General features: G+C 37.9%; 1 protein-coding gene across 2 annotated transcripts in view; it reads left to right on the top strand.

Moving 5' to 3' along the window:
- The window catches only part of AGPS (alkylglycerone phosphate synthase), a 129,165-nt gene that overhangs the window by 52,149 nt on the left and 53,098 nt on the right, over window positions 1-23,918 (top strand). For both annotated transcript variants that reach the window (XM_075528826.1, XM_075528827.1), the window contains exons 10-11: window positions 4,035-4,143; window positions 16,615-16,742. In XM_075528826.1, coding sequence (XP_075384941.1) covers window positions 4,035-4,143; window positions 16,615-16,742 — 237 coding nt within the window. The remainder of the gene's footprint in view (window positions 1-4,034; window positions 4,144-16,614; window positions 16,743-23,918) is intronic.

The following is a 23,918-nucleotide window of genomic DNA, read 5'->3' as shown; positions in this document are numbered from 1 at the left end:
CTGGACGGGCTGAACTTCCATGTTTTGGTTCATGGTGGAGCACATTATCTGTTTGCACCATCCAGGCACTACTTCTGTTAAAAACTAATGATATTTGAGGTACAAACGACATAAAATGAAAACTCATATCAAAAGTCCCTGGTGTATTGGTTGTTGCTTCATAGTTCTTGGTATTTTAATAATAATTTTAAAGAACTTTTAATTTGCAAAGCTATTAAAATGATTATAAAAGCATTATACCTAGAATGGTTGAGCTTTGCTTTTCAAATACAAAGTCTCAACATTTTCATTATTGTCTGTATTGATGGGAATATAAAATCTTTAATGAAATGTATTTGTGTTTTATAGTTAATACCAAATAATTTGAGACTCTTAAAGTGTCTTTTATGAATACTTTTTATATTATTTATAATTTTAATTGAAGATATTAAAATTCCATTTTTCCTTTTGGGGTTAAAATAGTTTACATTCTGTGTCAGGAGAGGTTTGGTTTTTGTGCTATTGCTTACGAAGATCTTGTTTGGAGTTCTGCCTGCATTGGACAGACAGCCTCACTTAGCACTGCTGAAGCATATAGTTTAGTCATGCTTGAGAGCTAAAAGCCACAAGATATAAACACGCATCCTAATGGACTGTTTTACATTAGTAATTACTTAGCATATTTTGTTCTTGACTTAAATTTCTTTTACAATATATGATTTTCTCTGAAGCAGTCTAAATTTATCTTGAATTGCTTTGTGGAAGTTTTACTAGAGTTGATATTTTTATCTATGTAGCTGCAGTAGGACTCATGAAAATAAATTTAATTTTTTTTGAGTGTTGAAATATTTCTCCAGTCAATGTTAGTTAGTGTTTAATTAAGGCACAGTAGACAATGATACCAATACCTTCTTTAATTAGTTTGGAAACAAACTAAAGATAGTTGTGTAGTCACAATTATTTGATATAATGATCTGAGGATTTGGAAATTTTAAGTGCTTTCTATAGCTAATAGATGGGATTAATTTTAATTTCTGGCCCACACATGTTTTCAAGGTCATTTTAAAGAATACCAATTATAGTAGAACTCAAATACTTCTTGATTTTGTAAATATCCCTTTACTAAATACATCAGGATTTCTGCTTCAACTCTCTGCTACTGGCCCTGGAACGCACGACTATCACAAGAATTCACTGCAATGCGTTCCTGTGGTAGAGGGGGCACAGATAAGACCGATAGAGGTAAAGTGGTGTATATTCACGTATAGTGATAAAATCACCCTAAAAATTTGGAACAAACAAAATCATGTATGTGATAGAGCTTTTGGTTTTTAAATTTCTTTCCAAAGATCCTTCTCTGAAATCATACAGTTATGATAAAGTACTTTAGCAATTAAAAATATGTACTCATTACAGAAGTACAGAAGATTCAGTTATAATTTATATACTTAATACATATGAGCACTTATAACAACTTTTTAGCATGTTCATGTTTTTCAAACCCTTTCATAGACATACTCATCAACATACGTATATAGCTTTAAAATTTTTTTATATCTAACTTTTAATAATAAACCATTTTGTGTTTAATCTGCCCTTTATATTTATTGACATACTACTAAGGAAATGCACATAAGCTTGTACCATTGATTTGAAAGACTGTATAATTATTTTCTGATAATTATTGAGGAACATAGTGTATTTCTTTCGGAATCCAGCTTCCTGAGATCCATGGAGTTGGAGTGGCCCATCCACGCCTTTTCCCTCTGATGTTTTCTTGAGTTTTGAGCCTTGAGAAACTGGTTTACTAAACTCACTGTCACCGAATCAGTTCTGACCACTACCAGCCCTTATAGGACAGGGTAGAACTAACTGTCCCTGTGGATTTCTGAGACTGTAACTCTTGATGAGAGTAGAAAATCTTGTCTTTCTCCTGGTTTCCTAAACTTACATTTAAGTGTTAACAGTAGCCTACTCAGTAAATACTTCATTGATATCTTTCATGGAACTATTTGTGTACAGAAATAACACTGTGAGGACCTGTTTCCATGGCAGTGTGTAGGTAACATGGGATATAAGACTCTTTGTCGTTGTCGTTAGCTGCCATTGAGTTGGTTCCGACCCATAGCTACCTTACACACAACGAAAGAAATGCTTTCTCAGTCCTGTGCCATCCTTACAATTGTTCCTAAACCTGAGCCCATTGTTGCAGCCACTGTGCTCATACATCTCATTGAAGGCCTTCCTCTTCTTCGCTGCCCTTCCCAGTTTACCAACTATGGTGTCTAGGGTTTGGTTCCTCCTGACAATGTCCAAAGACTGTATGATGAGGTCTTGCCAGCTTGCTTCTCAGGAGCTCTCTAGTCATACTCTTTGGAAGTTAAGACTTTTTGGAAGTTCTTTAATCTTTGGAACACTTTTTACTCCCAGTTGAAACTTACTGAGCCCTGGTGGGAGGAGTGGGTTACATGTTAGGCTGCTATCTACCGTGTCAGCAGTTCAAACCCCTGACCCCGTCTTTGTTAGAAACGTGAGGTTTTCTGCCTCTTGTGAGACATTTACAGCCTTGAAAACCCTAGAGAGCAGCTCTGCTCTGCCCTGTAGGGTTCCTATGACTGGGCAGTGGGTGATAGTTGAAATGTTATTCCAATATGCAAATCATGTATTTAATTAACTAATCAATTTCTATTAATGGCTTTATGGATATAATTTTTGTTTTGACATTATTAACATAGGCCTCCATTAGAAAATATTTAAATTGTTTTTCATTAAAAGCTTACTGAAAACAAAAGAGAACATCCACTACTAATTTCTCTGGCTTATATCTTCAATCATTTTCTTTGGATATATTCTTGAGTTTGAATTGTTGAATTAAAAAGTTAATGTAGTTTTAAACCCCTAGGGACCTGTTTGCTCTGTAGAAATTTTGTAAACATTGGCATCCACTAGGAGTACGAGAATCTTGATTTCACTGGAGGTGTTTCCCTTGGGAGCAGGGGAGGTTCTTTTAATTTTGTATTTAATTACTGAATATAATCTTTTAAAAAGTACTCTTTGACCTTTTTTCTTTATGAATTGATTATTGATGCTTTCATTTCATTCAATAGCGAATAGTTATTTATTTGTCAGAAAACAAAACCATGCTAAAAATGTGTTGTCTTGTTTCTAATACTGACCTCAGAAACTGATTTTGAGTGGACCCCACGGGCTTATAGCCTCACTTGTGTGAGATATATCTTACACACACGTGGGTGCTACTGAAAGTTTGTGGGAAAAATGAAATTGAAGGATAGTGGGATTTTTCCATAAAGTTTTTGAAGTTCCCTTGCATGCGGCACAGCTATCTTTTCTATTTCTTGAAGTAATAGCCGGGTATCTCTCTCTAACCCACTTTTGATCTGCTCTTAACTAATAGGTCATCCTTTGTACGCGTTTCTAACTAAGTGGGTAGAGTAGACAGAATCTCATGATTGAGAGCAGCGCCTGACATAAATAATGTTATTAGCTGCTGTTGAATCAGTCCGCACCTCTTGGGTCCCTCACGTGTTACAAAGGAGATGTGTCCCATAGCTTTCTTTTTCCTTCGTTGTAATCTTTAAAGAAGCCAAACCTTTCTTCCACAGAGCCGCTTGGGTGGGTTCAAACTGCCAACCTTTAGGCTAGCAGCCAAAATTGCTTATGCTACCCAAGCCCCTGACTTGAATAAAAGTGCTCCCATATGTGTCATTAAATAAAGACTGAACCTATTATAATATGATCATTGCTGATGTCTTGGATCCTTTAATGTCATCTGGGAAGCCTTGGGTTAAATTGGCTTTAAATTCTTAGGATGATAGGGACTATGTCTAAATTTAGTATTTTAGAATAGTTGTTTTAAAGCTTTATACAAATTAACCTTTAAGAATTACTAAAAATATTACAATTCTGAAGGCATTACAATTTATCACTTGATCCAGTGTTTTAAAAGTAACTGTTTTCCATAAATATCATAGACACACCTACACAGAATGTACTGGCAGATGTCTAGAACTTACATCATGTATTGTATTAAACAGGTGGTTCATATAAAAATGGTAACACCTAGAGGTGTAATACAGAAAAGCTCTCAAGGACCTCGTATGTCAACAGGCCCTGATATCCATCACTTCATCATGGGATCTGAAGGTAAATAGAACTACAAATTTATTATGGAAAGCTACAGATTCGTGAATTAGTTTTGTGAACATCTGTGATATTTTAATGTCAGATCTTTAGAAAAAAGATAATTTATATGTTTAAGGATTAATGGTTTTCTTTTTAAGTTTATTATTGAACTTGGTACTTCATATCGTTTATTATAAGAAAGTCATATTCAATGCCCTCATATTTTGCTTGTTCTTTTTTTTATTTGATTTTTTTCTTTAGCGTTTTTCATCAATACTTTTCGGAAGGGTAATTGCAGGAGAAATGTAAAGGAAGTCAGATTGGTGGGTGTTTGAGGTTTCTATAAGAAGGGCATGCGTAGAGTGAGCTTTGCAGGTGGCTCAGTAGAAACTAATCCCAGTAGCACTGAAGCCAGGTGAGGGAGAGAGTAACCCCATGCAGGCAGGTTTACCAGGAGACGGAACCAGGTGTGCTTCAGGAAGTTGCCACTTTTTCAATGGAAGTGCCACATAAGGTTTCATTGTGGAGTGGAGGTGAGCTGCAGAGATGAGTGAGGGTTACAGGGTGGCTGAAGACATTTGCGCTTCATGCCTTTTTATATAGCTTCATGCCTTTTACCCAGAAGACTGGAATCTCTCTCTCAACAGTAAATTATTGTATGAATTTAAGGACAGAAAACTTAGTATAATAAAGTACCGTATACACTCATGTATAAGCTGAGTTTTCCAGCACATTTTAAATGCAATTTTTGTTGTAAAATTAGTTGCCTCAGTTGATATTTAGGTTGGCTTATACTCAAGTATATACGGTAAACAAAAAAGGAATGGGCAATATGCTTATATAGAAGGCCAAATTGCTCTAGTTAAATGAGACTTTATTATAAGTATTCATATAAAATGGCATGCTGACCAAGAGGGTGAGGATGTCAGATGTGGATCTCAGTGCTGATCCCACCACTAGTTTAAGTGGTCATTCGGTGTAAGACAAGTCACTGTGCCCAAAGTTCTTAGCTATTACTTGGTACCGATAAGCACATTTATAGCTATAAAATTATAAAGATTTTTAAAACCAGTTTTGAAGTACCTAAATACTCAACAACAATAAAATGCCTTATGTATTCGTGTATAAACTGAGTTTCACATCACATTTTTAAGGCAGTGTTTGTGATAAAATTAGGTGTCTCAGCTGACGTTTGGGGCACTTTATACTCAAGGTTATACAGTAATAAGTACTCACTGCCATCGAATCAGTTCCAACCATAGCAACCCTATACAGGGTTTCAGAGATTGTGAATCTTTATGGGGGCAGACAGCTTTAACTTTGTCCGCCAGAGTGCCTGGTGTGTTTGAGCCACCAACCCTGTGGTTAGCAGCCCAATGCTTCACTCATAGCACTCATAACATTGGGGTTTCTTTTTTTTTTTAACAATTTATTGGGGCTCATACAACTCTTATCACAGTTCATACATATACATACATCAATTGTATAAAGCACATCTGTACAGTCTTTGCCCTAATCATTTTTTCTCCTCTTTTCTTTTTTTACATTTTATTAGGGACTCATACAACTCTTATCACAATCCATACATATACATACATCAGTTGTATAAAGTACATCCATACATTCCCTGCCCCAATCATTCTCAAAGCATTTGCTCTCCAATTAAGCCCCCTGCATCAGGTCCTCTTTTTTTTTTCCCCCTCCCTCTCCTTTCCCCCCTCCCTCATGTGCTCCTGGTAATTTATACATCATTATTTTGTCATATCTTGCCCTATCCGGAGTCTCCCTTCCCCCCCTTCTCTGCTGTCCCTCTCCCAGGGAAGAGGTCACATGTGGATCCTTGTAATCAGTTCCCCCTTTCCAACCCACTCACCCTCCACTCTCCCAGCATCGTCCCTCACACCCTTGGTCCTGAAGGTATCATCCACCCTGGATTCCCTGTACCTCCAGCCCTCATGTGTACCAGTGTACAGTCTCTGCCCTATCCAGCCCTGCAAGGTAGAATTCGGATCATAGTAATTGGGGGGAGGAAGCATCCAGGATCTGGGGGAAAGCTGTGTTCTTCATCGGTACTACCTCGCACCCTAATTAACCCATCTCCTCTCCTAAACCCCTCTATGAGGGCATCTCCATTGGCCGACACTTGGGCCTTGGGTCTCCACTCTGCACTTCCCCCTTCAGTATATATATATACATATACACATATATACACATCCATACACACACTTATATCTTTTTTTTTTTTTTGCATGATGCCTTATACCTGGTCCCTTGGCACCTCGTGATCCCACTGGCCGGTGTGCTTCTTCCATGTGGGCTTTTTTGCTTCTGAGCTAGATGGCCGCTTGTTCACCTTCAAGCCTTTAAGACCCCAGACACTATCTCTTTTAATAGCCGGGCACCATCAGCTTTCTTCACCACATTTGCTTATGCACCCATTTGTCTTCAGCGATCCTATCGTGGAGGTGTGCAGTCAATGATATGATTTTTTGTTCTTTGATGCCTGGTAACTGATCCCTTCGGGACCACTCGATCACACAGGCTGGTGTGTTCTTCCATGTGGACTTTGTTGATTCTGAGCTACATGGCCGCTTGTTTATCTTCAAGCCTTTAAGACCCCAGTCACTATCTCTTTTGATAGCCGGGCACCATCAGCTTTCTTCACATTTACTTGTTCACCCACTTTGGCTCCAGCAGTTGTGTCGGGAGAGTGAGCATCATAGAGTTCCAATTTAATAAAAGAAAGTATTCATGCATTGAGGGAGTGTTTGAGTAGAGGACATTGGGGTTTCTTAGTAAATCCTAAACAAAAGGTCAATTATGTAATTATTATGTGACTGTTTATTGTGTAGGTACTTATGTGTTTTGCAAGTATATTTATGGTCCCTAATCCCCATTTTTGTCTGTATATGTATATTTCTAGAGTCATTTAGTGGAAGTTGAGAAAATAAATTTATGTAAAAGAATTCTCTGTTGTAAAATGTATTGTAATCTGCTATTTTGTACTACCTAAGAAATAACCCTGTTTGGTACAGTGGTTAAGTACTTGCCTAATAACTGAAAGGCTGATGGTAGGAATCACCATAGACACCATGGGACAAAGATGTAGTAATCTGTCTTAAAGAAGACAGCTTGGCAAACCCTGCGGGTGGCTCTCTTCTGCCCTACTGGGTTACCAGGAATCATTCAACTCAATGGCAAAGGTTTGGTTTCATTGGGTTTAACTAATGTGTATCAGAAACTCTTTTCACCAAGCTTTAAAATAATTTCTTTTCTTTTAAAAAAAATGTTCTTTTCAAATAGTTAACCCATTTGATGACAACCTTAAAATATTAATTCCATAAAGCCTATTTATAGCTAACAAGTTCCCCATGGGACTAACTAGGGTGTTCTTTGTGTGTGTGTGTCCTTTTTATGATTATTAAATACTTTACTGGGGGCTCCTACAACTCTTAACCACATTTCAAACCTTTATCCATTGTGTCGAGCACATTTGTACATATGTTGCCATAATTATTTTCAAAGCATTTTCTTTCTACTTGAACCCTTGATATCAGCTACTCATTTTTCCCCTATATCCTCTACCATCCCTCCCTCATTTACCCTTGATAATTTATAGATTATTATTTTTATACATTGTCCTCTGTCTCCCTTCATCCACTTTTCTGTTGTTCGTCCCCTGGGATTATATGTCCATTCGTCCCCTGGGGTTATATGTCCATCCTTGTAATAATTTCTCCCTTTCTCCCCCATCTTCCCCTTATCCTCCTGGTATCTCTTTTTTCATTATTGTTACTGAGGGGGTTATCTGTCCTGGATTCTCTGTGTTGCAGGGTTTTATCTGTAGCAGTGTACATGTTCTGGTCTAGTCAGATTTGTAAGATAGAATTGGGGTCATGATAATGGTGGTGGGGTGAAGCATTAAAGAACTAGAGGAAAGTTGTATGTTTCATTGGTGCTATACTGCACCCTGACAGGCTTGTCTCCTCCCCGAGACCATACTGTAAGGGCATGTCCAGTTACCTACAGATGGTCTTTGGGTCTCCACTCCGCACTCCCCCTCATTCACAATGATATGATTTTTTCTTTGTTCTTTGATGCCTGATACCTGATCCTATTGACACCTCGTGATCACACAGTCTGGTGTGCTTCTTCCATGTGGGCTTTGCTGCTTCTCAGCTAGATGGCCGCTTGTTTATTTTCAAACCTTTAAGACCCCAGATGCTGTATCTTTTGATAGCCGGGAACCATCAGCTTTCTTCACCGTATTTGCTTATGTACCCACTTTGTCTTCAGCGATCATGTAGGGGAGGCGAGCATCACAGAATGCCGGGTTAATGAGCAAAGTGTTCTTGTGTTGAGGGAGTACTTGAATTGAGGCACAATGTCCATCTGCAACCTTAATACTTAACATGTAAATATATGTACATAGATCTATTTCCCCATCGCTGTATATAAATATATTTATATGTGTTCATGCCTGTATTTAGACTTTTATAAATGTCCTTTGCCTCCTACTTCTTTCTTCTATTTCCTTTTACTTTGCTCTTGTCCCACTATCATGTTTGGCCTTCATTCTGATTCAGTAGTTACTCACTGTTACATTGCCCTTGATTAAGCCCCACTAGGCCTCTGTGTTAGACAGAGTTCTCTAGAGAAACAAAACCAAGACACTTATGATTTTATATATATATGGATAGATATATATAGCACTACAGAATATAACAACTAATTAGTCCACACAGCAGTACAGAGGGCTCAGTTCAACTCACTTCTGTGAAACAGTTAATATATGGCAAGTCCTTCAGATCATGAGGGCTGCTGGGCCAAAGGTCAAGTGAGCAGACAGCTGAGTCTTCTGTAGAGCAGTGCCGGCAGTCCGGCCACTGGTAGTAAACAGTAAGGCAGGTCACCAACAGCCAGCCAGGTGACAGGATCGGACAGCCCCCAGCTCAAGCAATGTATATACCAGCATTGTGGCCAAGCAGGTCTCGAAGGAACCTCAAGCTCCACCGACATAGTCCATGGTTGGGTGTACCATAGGTAGTGTAGCTCGCAATTTGAGGCAGAGAACTAAGCTAAGGCAGCCGCACACTGGTTAGATCACCAGAGAGCAAGAGAGAGACAGGCGGTGCTTGCCAAGCCATTTATTTCTTTGTCCTCCTATCAAACTGCAATTTTCCCACATGTTCTTATTGGCCAGTTTGGCACAGTAAACCTACCTATCACAGCCTCCTACGCCCTTCTCTGTATTGATTTAAGTTCACTTGTTGTTCCTTTGTCCCTAGGCTCATCGAGCACCCCTCCCCTTTTTTCTCCCACCTCCCCTCCCCTGTGACTTCCTGGAACTGTGGATTCTGCGGTTTTAAGTCAAGCAAAACAACTAAGTAAGATAAAATAGTAACAACAACAAAACCCAAAAACAAAATAACAACAACATAAAGAAAGCCAATAGCAAAAACTGAAAAGCCTATAAATAGTTCACGGTCTGTTTGTTGGCCTTTATAAGTGTTTTCCAGTCTAGTCTGATGGGGTGCCACACTCTGTCCCCAAAGTCTATTTCTGGTATTCTCCGGGGCATCATTGTTTTGCTCCCCTTGCATGCCTTTAGTGTTTCGCCCCAGCATGACGGGATCAGATTGGGCATAATTCCCGCACTGTGTCTCCAGTGTTGTCCCCGTAGTGCTATGGTTCAGTGAGGGATGTCGTGTCTTATGGTGGGGCTGGCCCTGTGGTCCTCTTTGTACATTATCTGCTCTGAGCAGGAATATTGTCCTCGGGGCTTGGCGGGCCAGGATCTGTTCTGCTCACTCTCCTTCCCTCTTTGTTTGTCCCGTGTGCTCTGGTCAGACGTGCCCCTCTCCCCGAGCTGTAGCTTCAGTGCTGTCCTCTGAAGTGTATTCTTCTGCAGGGAGGGGACAAATGGTTGAGAATGGGGCCAACCCCACATACCTCTTCATTGGTTTCCTGCCATGGTTTTCAATAAGCAGGTTCCTCCCATTTGTATAACATCAATATAATGGAAATTATACTGAATACTTAACAGCACCTGTTTCCATTCTTTTTCTAGTATATGGTATCTACTAATAACTTACAATGATTTGCTTGTTTATTTGAAAACCAGTTTAAAGTACTCTTCCCTTCGACCTATGACTCAAGGGTTTTAATTTTTGCTCTACAGTCATTTGCAAGGGGCTTCGGAGAGTGTATGGAAAATGCAATTCAAAGAGAATAAAATTTCTTTATGAACTTTTTAAAGCTCCTTGTCATTGAAAAGCTTACCAACAGTCATTTTGTGGTTTTATCACTTATCTTTCCTTTACTCATCCTCCAGTAGATTCCCCAGGAAAGACACATTTGTACATCTCCTGAGTTCTGGAATGGTCTATGTTTCTGTGTCTTAGAAACTTGGAAGGACAGCTTGAATGACTATAATGCCCTAGAGCCACGTTTTCTTTCTGTTTCTTGACCTTTTACATTTTTCCTAAACACATCCGATGGCAGCCTAATTCTCTCTTTATTTTTGTAAGTTGTTTCCCCCATTAATTTATTGGAGTCTTTGAGTTTTTACTTTTTCTTCATGAACTCTTATTTGTTTTTTAGTTTCTGTCTTAGAATGGCATGTTTTGTCAGTTTGTTCTAGTACCTAGTAAACTCTTCTATGTGGAAATTCAGATCTTTTATTTTTGGAATTTTTTCTGGGTTCTTGTGTTAAATATTCAGATTTTTTGGTTTTCATTGTTTTAATTTTTCTGCTTCAGAGACACCAGTTATGTTTAACTTCCTTTGCCTACCCACCTTCTACTTCAATCGCCTATTTGATCCTTTTGTTTTTTAATCATTTTAGTGAGGGCTCATACAACTCTTATCATAATCCATACATACATCCATTGTGTCAAGCACATTTGTACATTTGTTGTCATCATCGCTCTCAAAACATTTTCTTTCTACTCGAGTCCCTGCTATCAGCTCCTCATTTTTCTACCTCCCTCTTGGCTCTCCCCCCGCCCCCCATGAACTCTTGATAATTTATAAATTATTATTTTTTCATTTCTTACACTGTCCGTTGTCTCTCTTCACCCACTTTTCTGTTGTCTATCCCCCAGGGAGGGGTTATATGTACATCCTCCTGATCAGTTCCCCTTTTCTTTCCCCACCTTCCCCTTACCCTCCTGGTATCTCTACTCACATTATTGATCCTGAGGGGTTTATCTTTCCTAGATCCTGTGTTTCCAGTTCTTATCTGTACCAGTGTACTTCCTGTGGTCTAGCTGGATTTGTAAGGTAGAATTGGGATCATGGTAGTGGGAAGGCGGGGAGAGGAGGAAGCATTAAAGAACAGAGGAAAGTTGTATGTTTCATCGGTGCTACACTGCACCCTGACTGGCTCGTCAACTCCCCGTGACCCCTCTGTAAGGAGAGGTCCAGTTGCCTATAAATGGGCTTTGGGTCTCCTCGCCACATTCACAATGATATGATTTTTTTGTTCTTTGATGCCTGATACTTGATCCTATCAACACCTCTTGATCACGCAGGCCGGTGTGCTTCTTACATGTTGGCTTTGTTGCTTCTCAGCTAGATGGCTGCTTGTTTATCTTCAGGCCTTTAAGACCCCAGACAGATGCTATATCTTTTGATAGCTGGGCACCATCAGCTTTCTTCACCACATTGCTTGTGCGCCTGCTTTGTCTTCAGTGATCATGTCGGGAAGGTAAGCATCATGGAATGCCAGGTTAATAGAACCTTGTATTAAGGTAGTACTTGAATAGAGGCCCAATGTCCATCTGCTACTAACCTATAATACTAAACCTATAAATATATGTACATAGATCTATTTCCCCATCGTCATCTCTAAATATATTTACATATGTACATACCTGTATTTAGACCTCTATAAATGTCCTTTGCCTCCTAGTTCTTTCCTCTATTTCCTTTTACTTTCTTCTTGTCCCACTATCATGTTTAGCCTTCATTTGGGTTTCAGTAATTCCACTTGGTTACATTGATCAAGCCCTACCAAGCCTCTGACACCCTCCTTGACATTGATTTTAGATCGCTTGTTGTTCCCTTATGAGAATATTCTTTGCTGCTTTTTTCTATCCTCTTCTATTTGTTTTATAAATGGAAGTGGTTTTTGGTGGGGAGAGGGATGGCATATCTTGTTATCATTCATTCCTATTTAGGGTCTCTAAAACTAGTTCTATAGTGGTCAATAAAGCAGAAGTGGAACCAACCCAAAGTTTTGAAATTTTGGGTGATGCAGAACACTAGCCAGAAAGGAAAAAAATGTATGGATTGAAGCCTTGGATTGGGAAACTTGGAAGAGGTATTGTAAGTACTTTCAGGAGCCTAATACATGACATCAGATCTTTACAGGATTGTGGAGAACCATACACATTCAAAGTGGCCATCATCTTTGAGCAGGGCACAACTTGTTTTTTGACTCGACTGGTCAAAAGATTTGGTTGCTATGTATAGAGGTTACATGTTGTACTGCTAGCCACAGAGTCAGCAGTTCAAAACCACCAGCTACTCCTCAGGAGAAAGAGGCTTTCCACTCCCATAATGAGTTAAGTCTCAGAAACCCACAGGGGCTGTTCTGCTCTGTCCTACGATGCCACTGTGAGTGAGTGAGTGAGGCAGTGTTCATCCTCTCATGTTCTAAGAGGGCATGAAGCGTCTAGCCAGGCTTTGACCCATAGTGTGCTATTAGTTATAATTCACCCACATTTTAAGAATTCAGCTCTGTTCCAGTGTTTGTTTCTTGCCTATAACTGAACTGGTTTGAACCAGTTTGAAGCTGTTTCTCTGGAAGCTTTTAATTTCTCTTTTATTTCATACTTTCTTACTAGTTTGTCTCCAAAGGGTAAAAATTCTTTTGTGTATATGATAATTCCCTGAATTAAAACTATCCCAAGGCTACATTTTGGATTCCACCAATTATTAAGCCCCTTCTCATAGTCAGAGTACTAAAACCTGCCAAGAACTTTGGCATAATTTTTTCACCCCCATTTTCTCAGTGTAATTTTGCTTGTATCCCCATCAAATCCTCAACTACCCTCTATTTTTTCTTCCGGAGTTGTTGAAGCTGGCTTGACATAAGGAATGCCATTTAAGACTTTTAAAAGAACTCTTCCCGACCCTTTCCCTGCCTATATTCTTGGCATGTACTTTGTGGCTAGAATGTCCTTCAGAATGTACTATGTGGTCACAGTGTCCTTCACAGTCTCGACAGTTCCGGTAATGTGCCCCACTCAATAACTCTACGAGAGCTGGTTTGGGTTTTTGTAGGACGCTTGGATAGCTGTGTTAAGGAAACCCAGACCTACCACTTAGTCATCCACGCTGTGGTTTTTCCCTTTTTAAGACTTTGTAAGCTGTTAGGGAGCAGTGAGGGGCTGCTGGAGTTTGAAAGAGGTTTTGGTCCTCCCGCAGCCGCTGTCTCTTTAAAGACTAAAATGGAACTTTGGGTGCTACAGTGGTTATTCAACCTGTTAGCTTACAATGGCCATTGACTCAGACTTAGATGACGATATGAGAAAACAATGAAGGCAAATTCTTTTTCCTGGACTTACGGTTTCCTAGTCCAAAGAAGATCATTGGGATTCTGAAGCATTTCTAGAGCCTTAGTAGTATTGTCACATAAGCATTGGATTGTTACCAAAAGGTCAGTAGTTCAAATCCCATCTCCAAGATGAGGTTATCTGGTCACATAAAAGTCTTAGAAATCCTCTGTAAGTGGCTATAAATTGGAATTCACTTGGTGGCAGTGGCTTTAGATTTTGTTTTTGGTATGCATATTAGAGATAAGGAGAAATAAAGTATTAATAGTGATACATGTAATATCTAGTTTTCATAACAAGGATGTTATATGGGATTGTATCAAAGATTTTTCTGAAATTAAGTCTTTAAGTATGTTCAAAAGAAAGAAAAGCATAGTTTTACACTCCCCCCCCAAAAAAACCCATGTATGTTCATAAAAGCATATTCATAGTAATCCAAAACTGGAAACAACTCAAGTGTCCATCAAGTGGTGAATGGCTAAACAAAATTATATATACCATATATTAGGATATTATGCAATAATTAAGGAGGTATGCAGAATATCTTTAATAGAAAATTTTAAATATTTTAGTCCAAGAAGATGTTTCTTTCTCTCTCTCTCTCTCTCTCTCTCTCAATGTTTTGTGAATTGGTAGAAGGTTTATAGAGCTGTTCAGTTTTCCATTCAACAATTCATGTACATTTTGCTTCATATAATTAATTGCAGTCTCCACAGTATAACATTCCTTTTCTCATTTCTCCCAGTTTGCTCTTTCTGTTACTTCTTCTCTCCTAAACTTCTGAACTCTGTCTGAGTAAATGCTGCACTTTTTATCTAAAGTGGTTGATTATGCTAGAGTCTGTACCTCTTTGGAGTTGTGATTCCGCATCTAGGAGGAATTGCACTGGGCGGAGCAGCTTTCAGGGTGCTTTGCAGCATTGTTCTTGCTGGGCAAGCATTGACCAACTGACTGAGTTAGGGCACCCAGTGCCTTTGCCTAGGAAGGTTCTCTGGTCAGAGTGATTTTTTTTTTTTTTGTAAAAGCTGTTTCACTTGAACCTTGTGTTTTGGTGATGGCCGATTTAAGAGAATAGGGTGCAGCTGGGAAATTTTGATTCCTGCTCGGGAAAAATGCCGCAGAAACTGTTGTGGTGTTGAACACAGCTGACAAGGACAGTGCTGTGGGGAAAACTCAGGTGTATGAGTGGTTTTCTCATTTCAAAAAAGGTAAAATGTTGGTGGATGACAAACCTCATTCAGGATTTCTATCAATTTCCCGAACGGATGTAAATGTTGACTGGATTGGAGTTTTTTCTATCAGGTCAGACTGTTAATCAAGCTTTCTATTTAGAGGTTCTGAAAAGATAGCATAACAGTGTGCAGCAAAAATGGCCCGATTTATGGCAGACAGGGAACTGGTTTTGCCACCACGACAGTGTACCTGCTCACACAGCCATCTCAGTGCTCCAGTATTGGGCAAAAAAGAGCATGCCTGACCTCGCTTCTTGCAACTTTTTAAAGAGGGACATGAAAAGGACGGCAATTTGAGGACATAGAAGAGGTGAAGACAGAATGCTGGCAGCCATCCAAACAGATGAGTTTGAAAATGTTTCTAAGAGAGAAATCACAGATATGACAGATGTCGTAAATGTAATGGAGAGTACTTTGAAGGTGATAAGGTTGTTTTGTAAAAAAAAAAAAAAAGTTAAATACAAAGCTTGGAGGGGGTGGTGTTCCAGGTTTTGTGGGTACCTCCTCATATATATGGATAAATCACTACTCGAGTCAGACAACTCTGAATGTTTTAAAAACCTTGAATTTCACATTTTAAAAGGGTGAATTGTATGGTTGTGTGAGTAACATCTCTACGAAGATGCTACAATCAAAGAGAAAATCTAAATACTCATCAGATAGAATTTATAAGAATGTATGTGAGTGTGTGTGTATGTGTAAAATATTAATTGGACCAACCTTGTCAGACTTTTGTCACTATGTAAGTTGTAATAAGGTTTATGTACTTGGTAGAAAGTCATTTGTATGAGTGTATGTAAAGAATATGTTTTAATCTAATGTATATTGACGTAACTGAATGTATGTTGACAGGCTGTTTTAGGTGTATTCTAAATTTATTGAGAGGTTTGTTTTGTGTGATAATTTTTATTTATGCCTAGTGTTTTAATTAAGTTCTGGAGTTACAAAGATTCCTTTTACTTTTTATGATTGTCAGGAACACTTTGTAGTAACATTAATATTTTATTTTAGTTTCTACCTTTACATCTAAGAAACCAATGATGTGAAAAAAATCTCTGACTGTGATACATTTTTATCCTGTCTCCAAGTATTTTAGCATAGATGTGGGTCTGTTTTATGTAGTTTTTCTCTTCGCTGATTATTCATGCTTCTCCCCACCAAAATAAAAAATAACAATTTTTGAAAATAGTTTTATTGGTGTCCTCTTATGCTGGCTGTTTATGATAACCTGTTTTTTCTTTATTACACGGGTAGCTTAGTGTTGCCTTTGTCTTTTTTTGGACATGAATTACTAGGGGAAAAAGACAGTAATATTTCCTCTAGTTCCTTCTAAAACCTTATATTGACATAGAAGAATAGGTTCTATTGATTTGTTTTTAAGGTAAAAGTAAGCACAAATAGCCAAATACTTTATAAAAAATACATTTGAACCATAAAATCTTTTGTTTTATAAAATTTTTTCCCCTTGACTAAGACTTTCAAGCCCATTTTCAAGTAACTTTCTTGAAGGTAGGATGCATTTTAAAAATTTTTGTTTAAAAAAGAGGTATTCCTGAACACTATGGAAATTAATGAAGGTTGTTAAGTTATTTCTCTTGAAAGACTCAAGTAGCCACTATTGCCCAAAGGGAGTTTATGTAAATGTGATTTAGAAAATTGGCATATGACTCACTGTATTATTCCCCCTTCTTTTTCAGGAACTCTTGGTGTGGTAACAGAAGCTACAATAAAAATCAGACCAGTCCCCGAATACCAAAAGTATGGCTCAGTCGCTTTCCCTAACTTTGAACAAGGAGTAGCCTGTTTAAGAGAAATCGCAAAACAGGTAAAAAAAACAAACAAGCAAAAATTTGTTTCTGTATTTTAAAAATTCTGCATAATTGATTTTGATGTTGCATAATTAATCTGTGTATTTATTTGTGGGGTTTTATACAAGGGGTACCGCCCCCCCCCCCCAAATGGGAAAAAAGCTCCTCTGGGCAGAGTTTTTGAAGTACACATTTTTTGTGTGTAAAACAATTTAAATACCTAGCTTTGAAAAAATTACAAGTGTTGGGGTACCCCCTTACATACTGCTGTACAAAAAGATAATGTTATAAAATCATGCTTTTTAGTACAGTTGGTTTTTTTAGTGTTTTTTTTTCCCCTTAGGCAATGGCAATGGGTTTGGAAGGGGTGGGGTGTTTGGTGTAATTTTACATCAAGGTATGATACATCCTTTACTTGATTGCTTCAAATGTCTCTCTACCTATAGCATGTTATAATTTCTTATGTTATTTTGCGGTAGTGATATTTTGTTAAACTAGGACTTCACTGAAGTGAAAAGAAAATGGCTGAATATCAGGGACTCTAAATATTATAAATTGAATGTGGGTAATCTAATTTTTATTAATTCTTAGAACTTGCTATTTGGCCTGTTTTTAAAAAATATGATCTAAAATATAAAACACATCCAAACTCACTATAGAGTCCGTTCCAACTCACAGGCAGCCCTGTGGGTGGGGAGCCGGCGCCCTGGGACTGCTGAGGCTGTCGCTCCATGCTGGGACAGACGCTTCCTCGTCTCCCCAGAGAGGATGAGGGGTGTGAGTTTGCAGTTCAACAAGTAACTTACTATGCCATTAGGCACCTTAAATGATATCGTTTAGTATCATACATCATAATACAATTAGCTAGCTATAAGTTAAAGAAAGGATATTTTATCAAGATGTTTTAAAAGACTAGGTAACCAAGTACGTTTTTCCTCCCTGTTTAACTTTGTGTGTCAGTATAGAAAGTTATACATTTCTTTAGGTACTTGGGTTATTCTTTGAACTATAACGGTTTGTGATTTTTTTTTTTAATTTACTTTTCTGCAAGGGGAATGTAAAGAGATAGACTCTGGATCCTTTCTTGCGGTTTCCAGTCAGAGTTCTTTCATATTTCATCAGCCATACCAAACTCGACTCTCTAGAGGAAGGGAGGGTTCCAGTGTGGCCTGCGCAGGCTCTCTTCCTAATATCCCGACCAGCAAGGTGGAGGGGAGACCTGGCACGCAGAGTATATGCAGCAGGTAGCCATACGCACTTTGGATTTCGCTAAGGTGTTGAATATAGGAAGCTTTGACTACAGTGTGTGTTTTAACATGTTTGACTCTCAAATGTAATAAAATAAAGTCTCTTCCTTAAGCATGTCTCATCTACACCCAAGCTTCATTTCTGTCTTGCTCAGTGATTCTAAAAACTATCCTCCGTATCTGAGTTCCATGTTTATATTTCCCGTCGCCTCCTGGAGCCTGTCAATATGATTATCTTATAAGTAATACACTCATCTTTAGGCATTCCTTTCTTTCTTCCAACCAGTTTTCAAAAGGAAGTCTCAAGTCACCACCACAAATCCATTCTCAGTTTTCTCAGTTAATTATTCACTTGTTTTGTTTAAATCATACTTTGTACATTGGTACCCCCGTATCCTGTTCTTTATTTATCTGACTCCCTCATTTACTCAAGAACTTGTCTGCCCTTTACGTGACGAGTTCTCAAGAAACATTTGTCGGGTGAATTAGGAGGCATGTGGTAGATTGAAGAGAGAGACATGCGGGTAAAGAAGGTTTAAGAGGAAGACTTCAACAAGTAAGACATACTAGGATTTCAGGTCAGCTATTGAACATTGCGGTATTAAATTATAATACTGAGAATTAATGTTAAGATGATAAATATTTAATATATTTGCTAGATTCACCTTTGATCTTAAATTTGAACAAAATTTTGACAAACACTTCGTTCAATCTGGAAATCCAGAAAACTTAATGAAAATAGAAATACTGTGTTTTATTACTGGCTGCTTCCAGGCTGAGCACTATTAGTACACACTTACTGTTGAGGGCCACAAGAACATCACTGCTGGCTTTAGCAGCCACTTAGACACCCTAAGAGTTCACTCTGAAAGTCACGTTAACGTCGTTTCCCACTTGCAGCTTATGTGCACTTGGACTTCAAGTAGTTGTGTTCAGATTTTATTAACTGAAGTCCACTATTATTAGCTCACTACTTACTAAGTCCAGTATTATAAGTCCACTGTTTATTAGCTGTGTGGCCTTTGTGAGTTATTTACACTCCTTGCCTTACCCTGCCTATCTTTCTCATCTATAGATTGAAATAATGCTCTTTGTGACCTCTTATGTTTTTATTATCATCTTTATCACCACCATCCATTATCATCATCACCTCCACTAAGTCAATTGACTGTCCTTGGAAGTACTCCACCCTCAATTGCCATTTCTATCCCTATAGAAAATGTGAAAGAAGAGTTAATAGAATAAAAAAAAAGAAAGAAAAGAAAAAATGTGGGATCTTTTTTTTAACCTGAGTTGCTGCACTGGTTTTCTAATTAGTCTCTTTCTGGTTAATCAGTAACTGCCTTCATGAGCCACCCATAGGCCAGAAGAAGTAGACGGTAGTTGGCTGCCACTGATCTTCCTGAGGACGTTAACAACAGATAGATGCGGATGTGTGTGTGTGTGTGTGTGTGTGTGTGTGTGTGTGTGTGTGCGCGCGCGTGCTTGGCTGATTGAAACTAGAGAAATCAGACACTGCCTTGAGCTACTTGTGCTAAATGTTTCCTCCTGAGGCTAACTTATAGGTAAGCAGATTGGCTTACTAAATCAAGACTATTTCCTGTGAGGCCTACAGTTTTTTATAAGATCTTCTTAATCAGATGATTAAGGATCAAAGATGAGAAGGTCAGGGCGTAGAAAAGCTAGAATATTGGAGACAGAAATCAACAAACGGTCATGCATTGTGAATAATGTAATCAATGTTGTTCAGCTACTGGTGCGGATTTTTGAATAGCAGCCTAATCTGCTGTGTGAATTTTCACCAAAAATGATTACTCTACATACTCGTGTATAGCCGAGCTTTTCAGCACAAATTGGGGTTCGGCTTATTCACGGGTCAGTGGTACTGCAGCAAGGTGTAACATCTCACGGGAGATTGCCATTTCTCCGCTGTTCATTCAAAGCCCCGCTGACACTGCAGGGCTTTGAATGGACGTGGATGGCTCCAGTTCGCAGAAGCACCCGTAGCGATTCACTTACGCCAGCAGCCGAGCTGGTAAGGATGTGTCTGTGGCTGCGCTCCATCTCTCCCCTCTGGTCTCTGTATTAATTCACATCCTGCATTTCCCGCCCTAGGCTTATATGTGAGTCAATCAGTTTCTCTGGTTTCCCAGGTAATAATTAGGGACCTCGGCTTACATTCGAGTCTATATGGTATTTTTAGATGCAAGCAATAATGGCGGATTTAAGAGATATTATTCAAAAACTTGAATGAAATAGTGTGAACTTTTGAGGTGCAATACATGTCTAAGTCCAAAAATATTGTCTGGAGGCTTCCAATACATTCCTGAATGGACTTATTTTAAACAAAACAAGTTTAAGTATGTCTCTGTGATCGAAGTGCCCACACGTTCTCACAGATACACACTTGTTTTAATCTCATTTGGGGGTCTTCAAAAAGCAAAGCTCCAGTCACAACAGTGACTGCCAAGGGGATCTGCTAGACAGATCAGCTCACAAACCCTAGAAGCAAGACTTTTTGACTACCCTTCTATTTATGCTTTTCTGAGTGTTCTGCCTACTTTTCCACATTGCAAGTACTCATATGTAAATAGGAGTATACCTTAGGTTTAATTAATGAGAAATGGTGAGCAAATGTGTATAAATCTGAAGTCTACAATGTTATTAAATGGAAAATATTTAAGTATAAGTAGTTGTTTCAATTGGGTGCTTTTGTTAAAATTTGGTATGTCCAGTAGAAGGTGGCAAAGTGCTATTTGTGTGTAGTTACAATGCAGGGAATGGAATTTTCCTTCATCTTTGCATAAGTCAATAAAATTTGCCCCCTTTTAAGTTCATTTTCTCCTAATTTTATTTATGGTTGTTGTGACAATACACAAAACAAAGCATAAGCCAATTCACCAGTTTCTATATGCCCCATTTGAGGGCATTGGTTCATTTGTGGAGTTGTATTGCTAAAATCTTTTGGATATTCGCCTATTCTAAGTGATATAGCTATAACTGTACTCTAAACTCATTATTGAAACCACATTAAACGTGTGTATGTGTGTTTTGCTTGGAATAAAGAAAGGTGGTGATTGAGAGAAAGTGCCACTCCACTGCTAAAAACTTCCCAAGAAGAAATTCCATTTGATCTGATAGTTTTAATAATGTTGTTTTGTGTACTTAGTGATAGACAGTTTGAGACATACATAATATAAATAGCTTTATGTGAAACGGGTCAAAAAGCCTAGGTAAATAATATCGTCAGGTATTGCTCTTGTGTTTATCAAATGCAGCAGTTACTAAGAATTGTTACTGGAATTTAGACATGCTACGTTGTCCTAGGAACTGACACAGTTGACTTTTACTAGAGTGCACGTGTACAAAGGCACCACTGCTCCGGCCCTCACACTGGTAACTAGTCCTTGTGTGGTTTAAGGACATTTGCATTTTAGTTTACAGCATGTACAGATCGTGGCTGTTAAGAATGGTATAGTACTTGCTGCCGTGTTCTGCAACAGTAGTCTCTGGCTGAAAACAACATGTCCAGGTTTTGGCACAGTCATTGTTCAATTTGGTATTTGGAATTTCCGCTGATAGAAGAATTAAGGTCCATTAAAATAGATGGCACATGGTTTATGGTTGTGCCAAATTCTTGATTGAATAATGAGTTGGCTGCTTGTAATTCTTCACTGTCATTTTGTCGCCCTTCCATTTTTTGTAGTATTTTCAGAGTCAAGTTGCTCTTGAAATTAGAAAGTGTATTTTGGATGAGTACCTTTTGGATAGAAACATACATGATAGTTTACTAATAGCCAAACGGTCCCTGTGTATATTCTCATCCCTATTCCACCTGAAGGAAATACATTACACAGCCTTATACAGGCAACAGAAGAGCCTGCTAAGATCTTTCATCTAATCTTTGTCCATGTGTGGACTTGTCCTCTTTGAATCCTTCACTGCCTTGTGAGGATCTAGAAAAGAAGATTAGTGGAAGATTAATGTCATTGTATCTCATAAATGGCAGTCCAGTCCAGTTTCCAACTTTATTCAGTAGATGGGTAAGTGATTTTTTAAGACTTTCCTTTCTCAGAAAATAGATTATCTATGTAGCTTGTCAAAGGGGGAAATAGTGTTTTGGCAATCAGAATATCAGTGTCAGATAAAATTTTCTATTCTCATTTATTTGTTGATGGTGATGTTGCCTTAATAAGATTTGGCTAGAAAACTGAGTGTTAAACTCAGAAGCAATATTTGAAGTTTGGATTTTTGTTTTATTTTTCACCAGTAAAAACCTAGACATTATTTATTCCTTTTATGGTGTTTAGAGAAGGCCTTTTGTTCCAGTAAAAGAAAAAACTGCCCACTTGCTTGGGCCGAGTGGATTTGTATTCATTCCCCTAACAAAATTCTTTTATGATCTGGAGCAGGTTTCAGAAATAGAGCTGAAAAGACAGCTTTTTTCTCATTCCCTTTTGATCAGAGCGAGTTCTGTTTCCCCATTACCGTTTTCATTTTCAACCATTTTGCAATGATTGTACTTTTTCCATCAGGAGTTTAGATTATGAGAAAGTAAAGAATAAATCATACCTATCGAAATATTATATATTCTCAATTTTTCTATTTTCAGTTTACTTGATCTTAGATGCGTTCAAGTAAATTAAAATAAGTTTTAACACTGAATCATTTAAAGCTTCTTTATATTGTGCAGAAATCCTGTGCATGTATAGAAAAGGGTTTATCATTTTAAATAATTATTTCTGTGTGTGTGTGTGAGAGAGAGAGAGACTCTTTTTTCTGAAGCAGAGGGAATTATCCTAGCCAAATGTTTAGTTTCATGGATTTTTTACCAGCAAGACTATGAAATTGATGACAGCGATAAGCCATTCTCTCTAAAACAAGAACTTACTAAAAAAAGTAATTCTACTTTTACTAAACTGAAAAATATAAAAGTATAATTAGTAGAATTTTGGCACAAATTTTGGCCCTCATTTTTCTATTTTGAAGGGAAATAGTTAATTTATCACATATATTTTATTCTTTAAAATTAAGAGGCAATTATATCATTAAAAAGACAAACTGTCCATATAGACTAGCTATTTTTACTTATGATATGAACAACCAGTAGTACCAATAACCTTGAATATTGCATGATTTAATCTGTGGTATCAACTCCAACTTATTAGTTAAAAGAAGATCTTTGTACATTTTGAGCTTTCGTATCAAAAACTTGCATTTAGCATAATTTTCAATTCATCATTCATATAGTCTTCTTTTAACTTTTCATTCTGTAATTTTATTGTGCGACTTTTATGTGAGGTGATGTACTCCTAACTTTATAGCCATTATAGTGCACTGGATACTGTGCATGTTAAATAGATGTTCCAGGCCCTTAGTAATCAGTAAAGATGTCGCATATCACGATGAATCCGCTGTGTTTTTGTATAGCTAGCCCTACGCCCTTTGTGTGGCCAAACCCTGGAATAAAAGATCTGATATTGAGGCATTTGCTTCTGTCACACAGTATGAGACTAGTAGACTATCTTTAATATAGTTTTTAGACTCAAAGATGAAGGCTTTGCTCTGAAATCTACACAGAAAGTGTGGTTTATCCTTGAAGAACAAAACATTATCAATTCAAAGATGATTTATTTCTTAGCCAGCTTACCAGAAATATAAAGCGACACCATTCACTTTATAGATAATGTTCCTTATAATTAGAATAGTAGAAATCCTTCAGACATTGGAAATAAATGTTAATATTGATTTTCATTTGTCAGTAACTAGCAAATTAAGAAATACTTTCTCAAATAAAGTGTGCCTCATATGACAGTGAGGAATTTGCCAGAAAACATAGTCAATCTTACACCTTTCTTTTGAAGACATTGTAGTTATTTATTTCTTTTTTACCTGCAAAGAGTGTTATTTCTTCATTAATCACAGTAAATTTCACATACCTTTACC

This window comes from Tenrec ecaudatus, chromosome 13 (assembly GCF_050624435.1).
Source record: "Tenrec ecaudatus isolate mTenEca1 chromosome 13, mTenEca1.hap1, whole genome shotgun sequence".
NCBI classification, from domain to species: Eukaryota; Metazoa; Chordata; class Mammalia; order Afrosoricida; family Tenrecidae; genus Tenrec; species Tenrec ecaudatus.
Note: the sequence above shows the minus strand (reverse complement) of the source record. Positions and strands in the feature narration are given on the sequence as shown.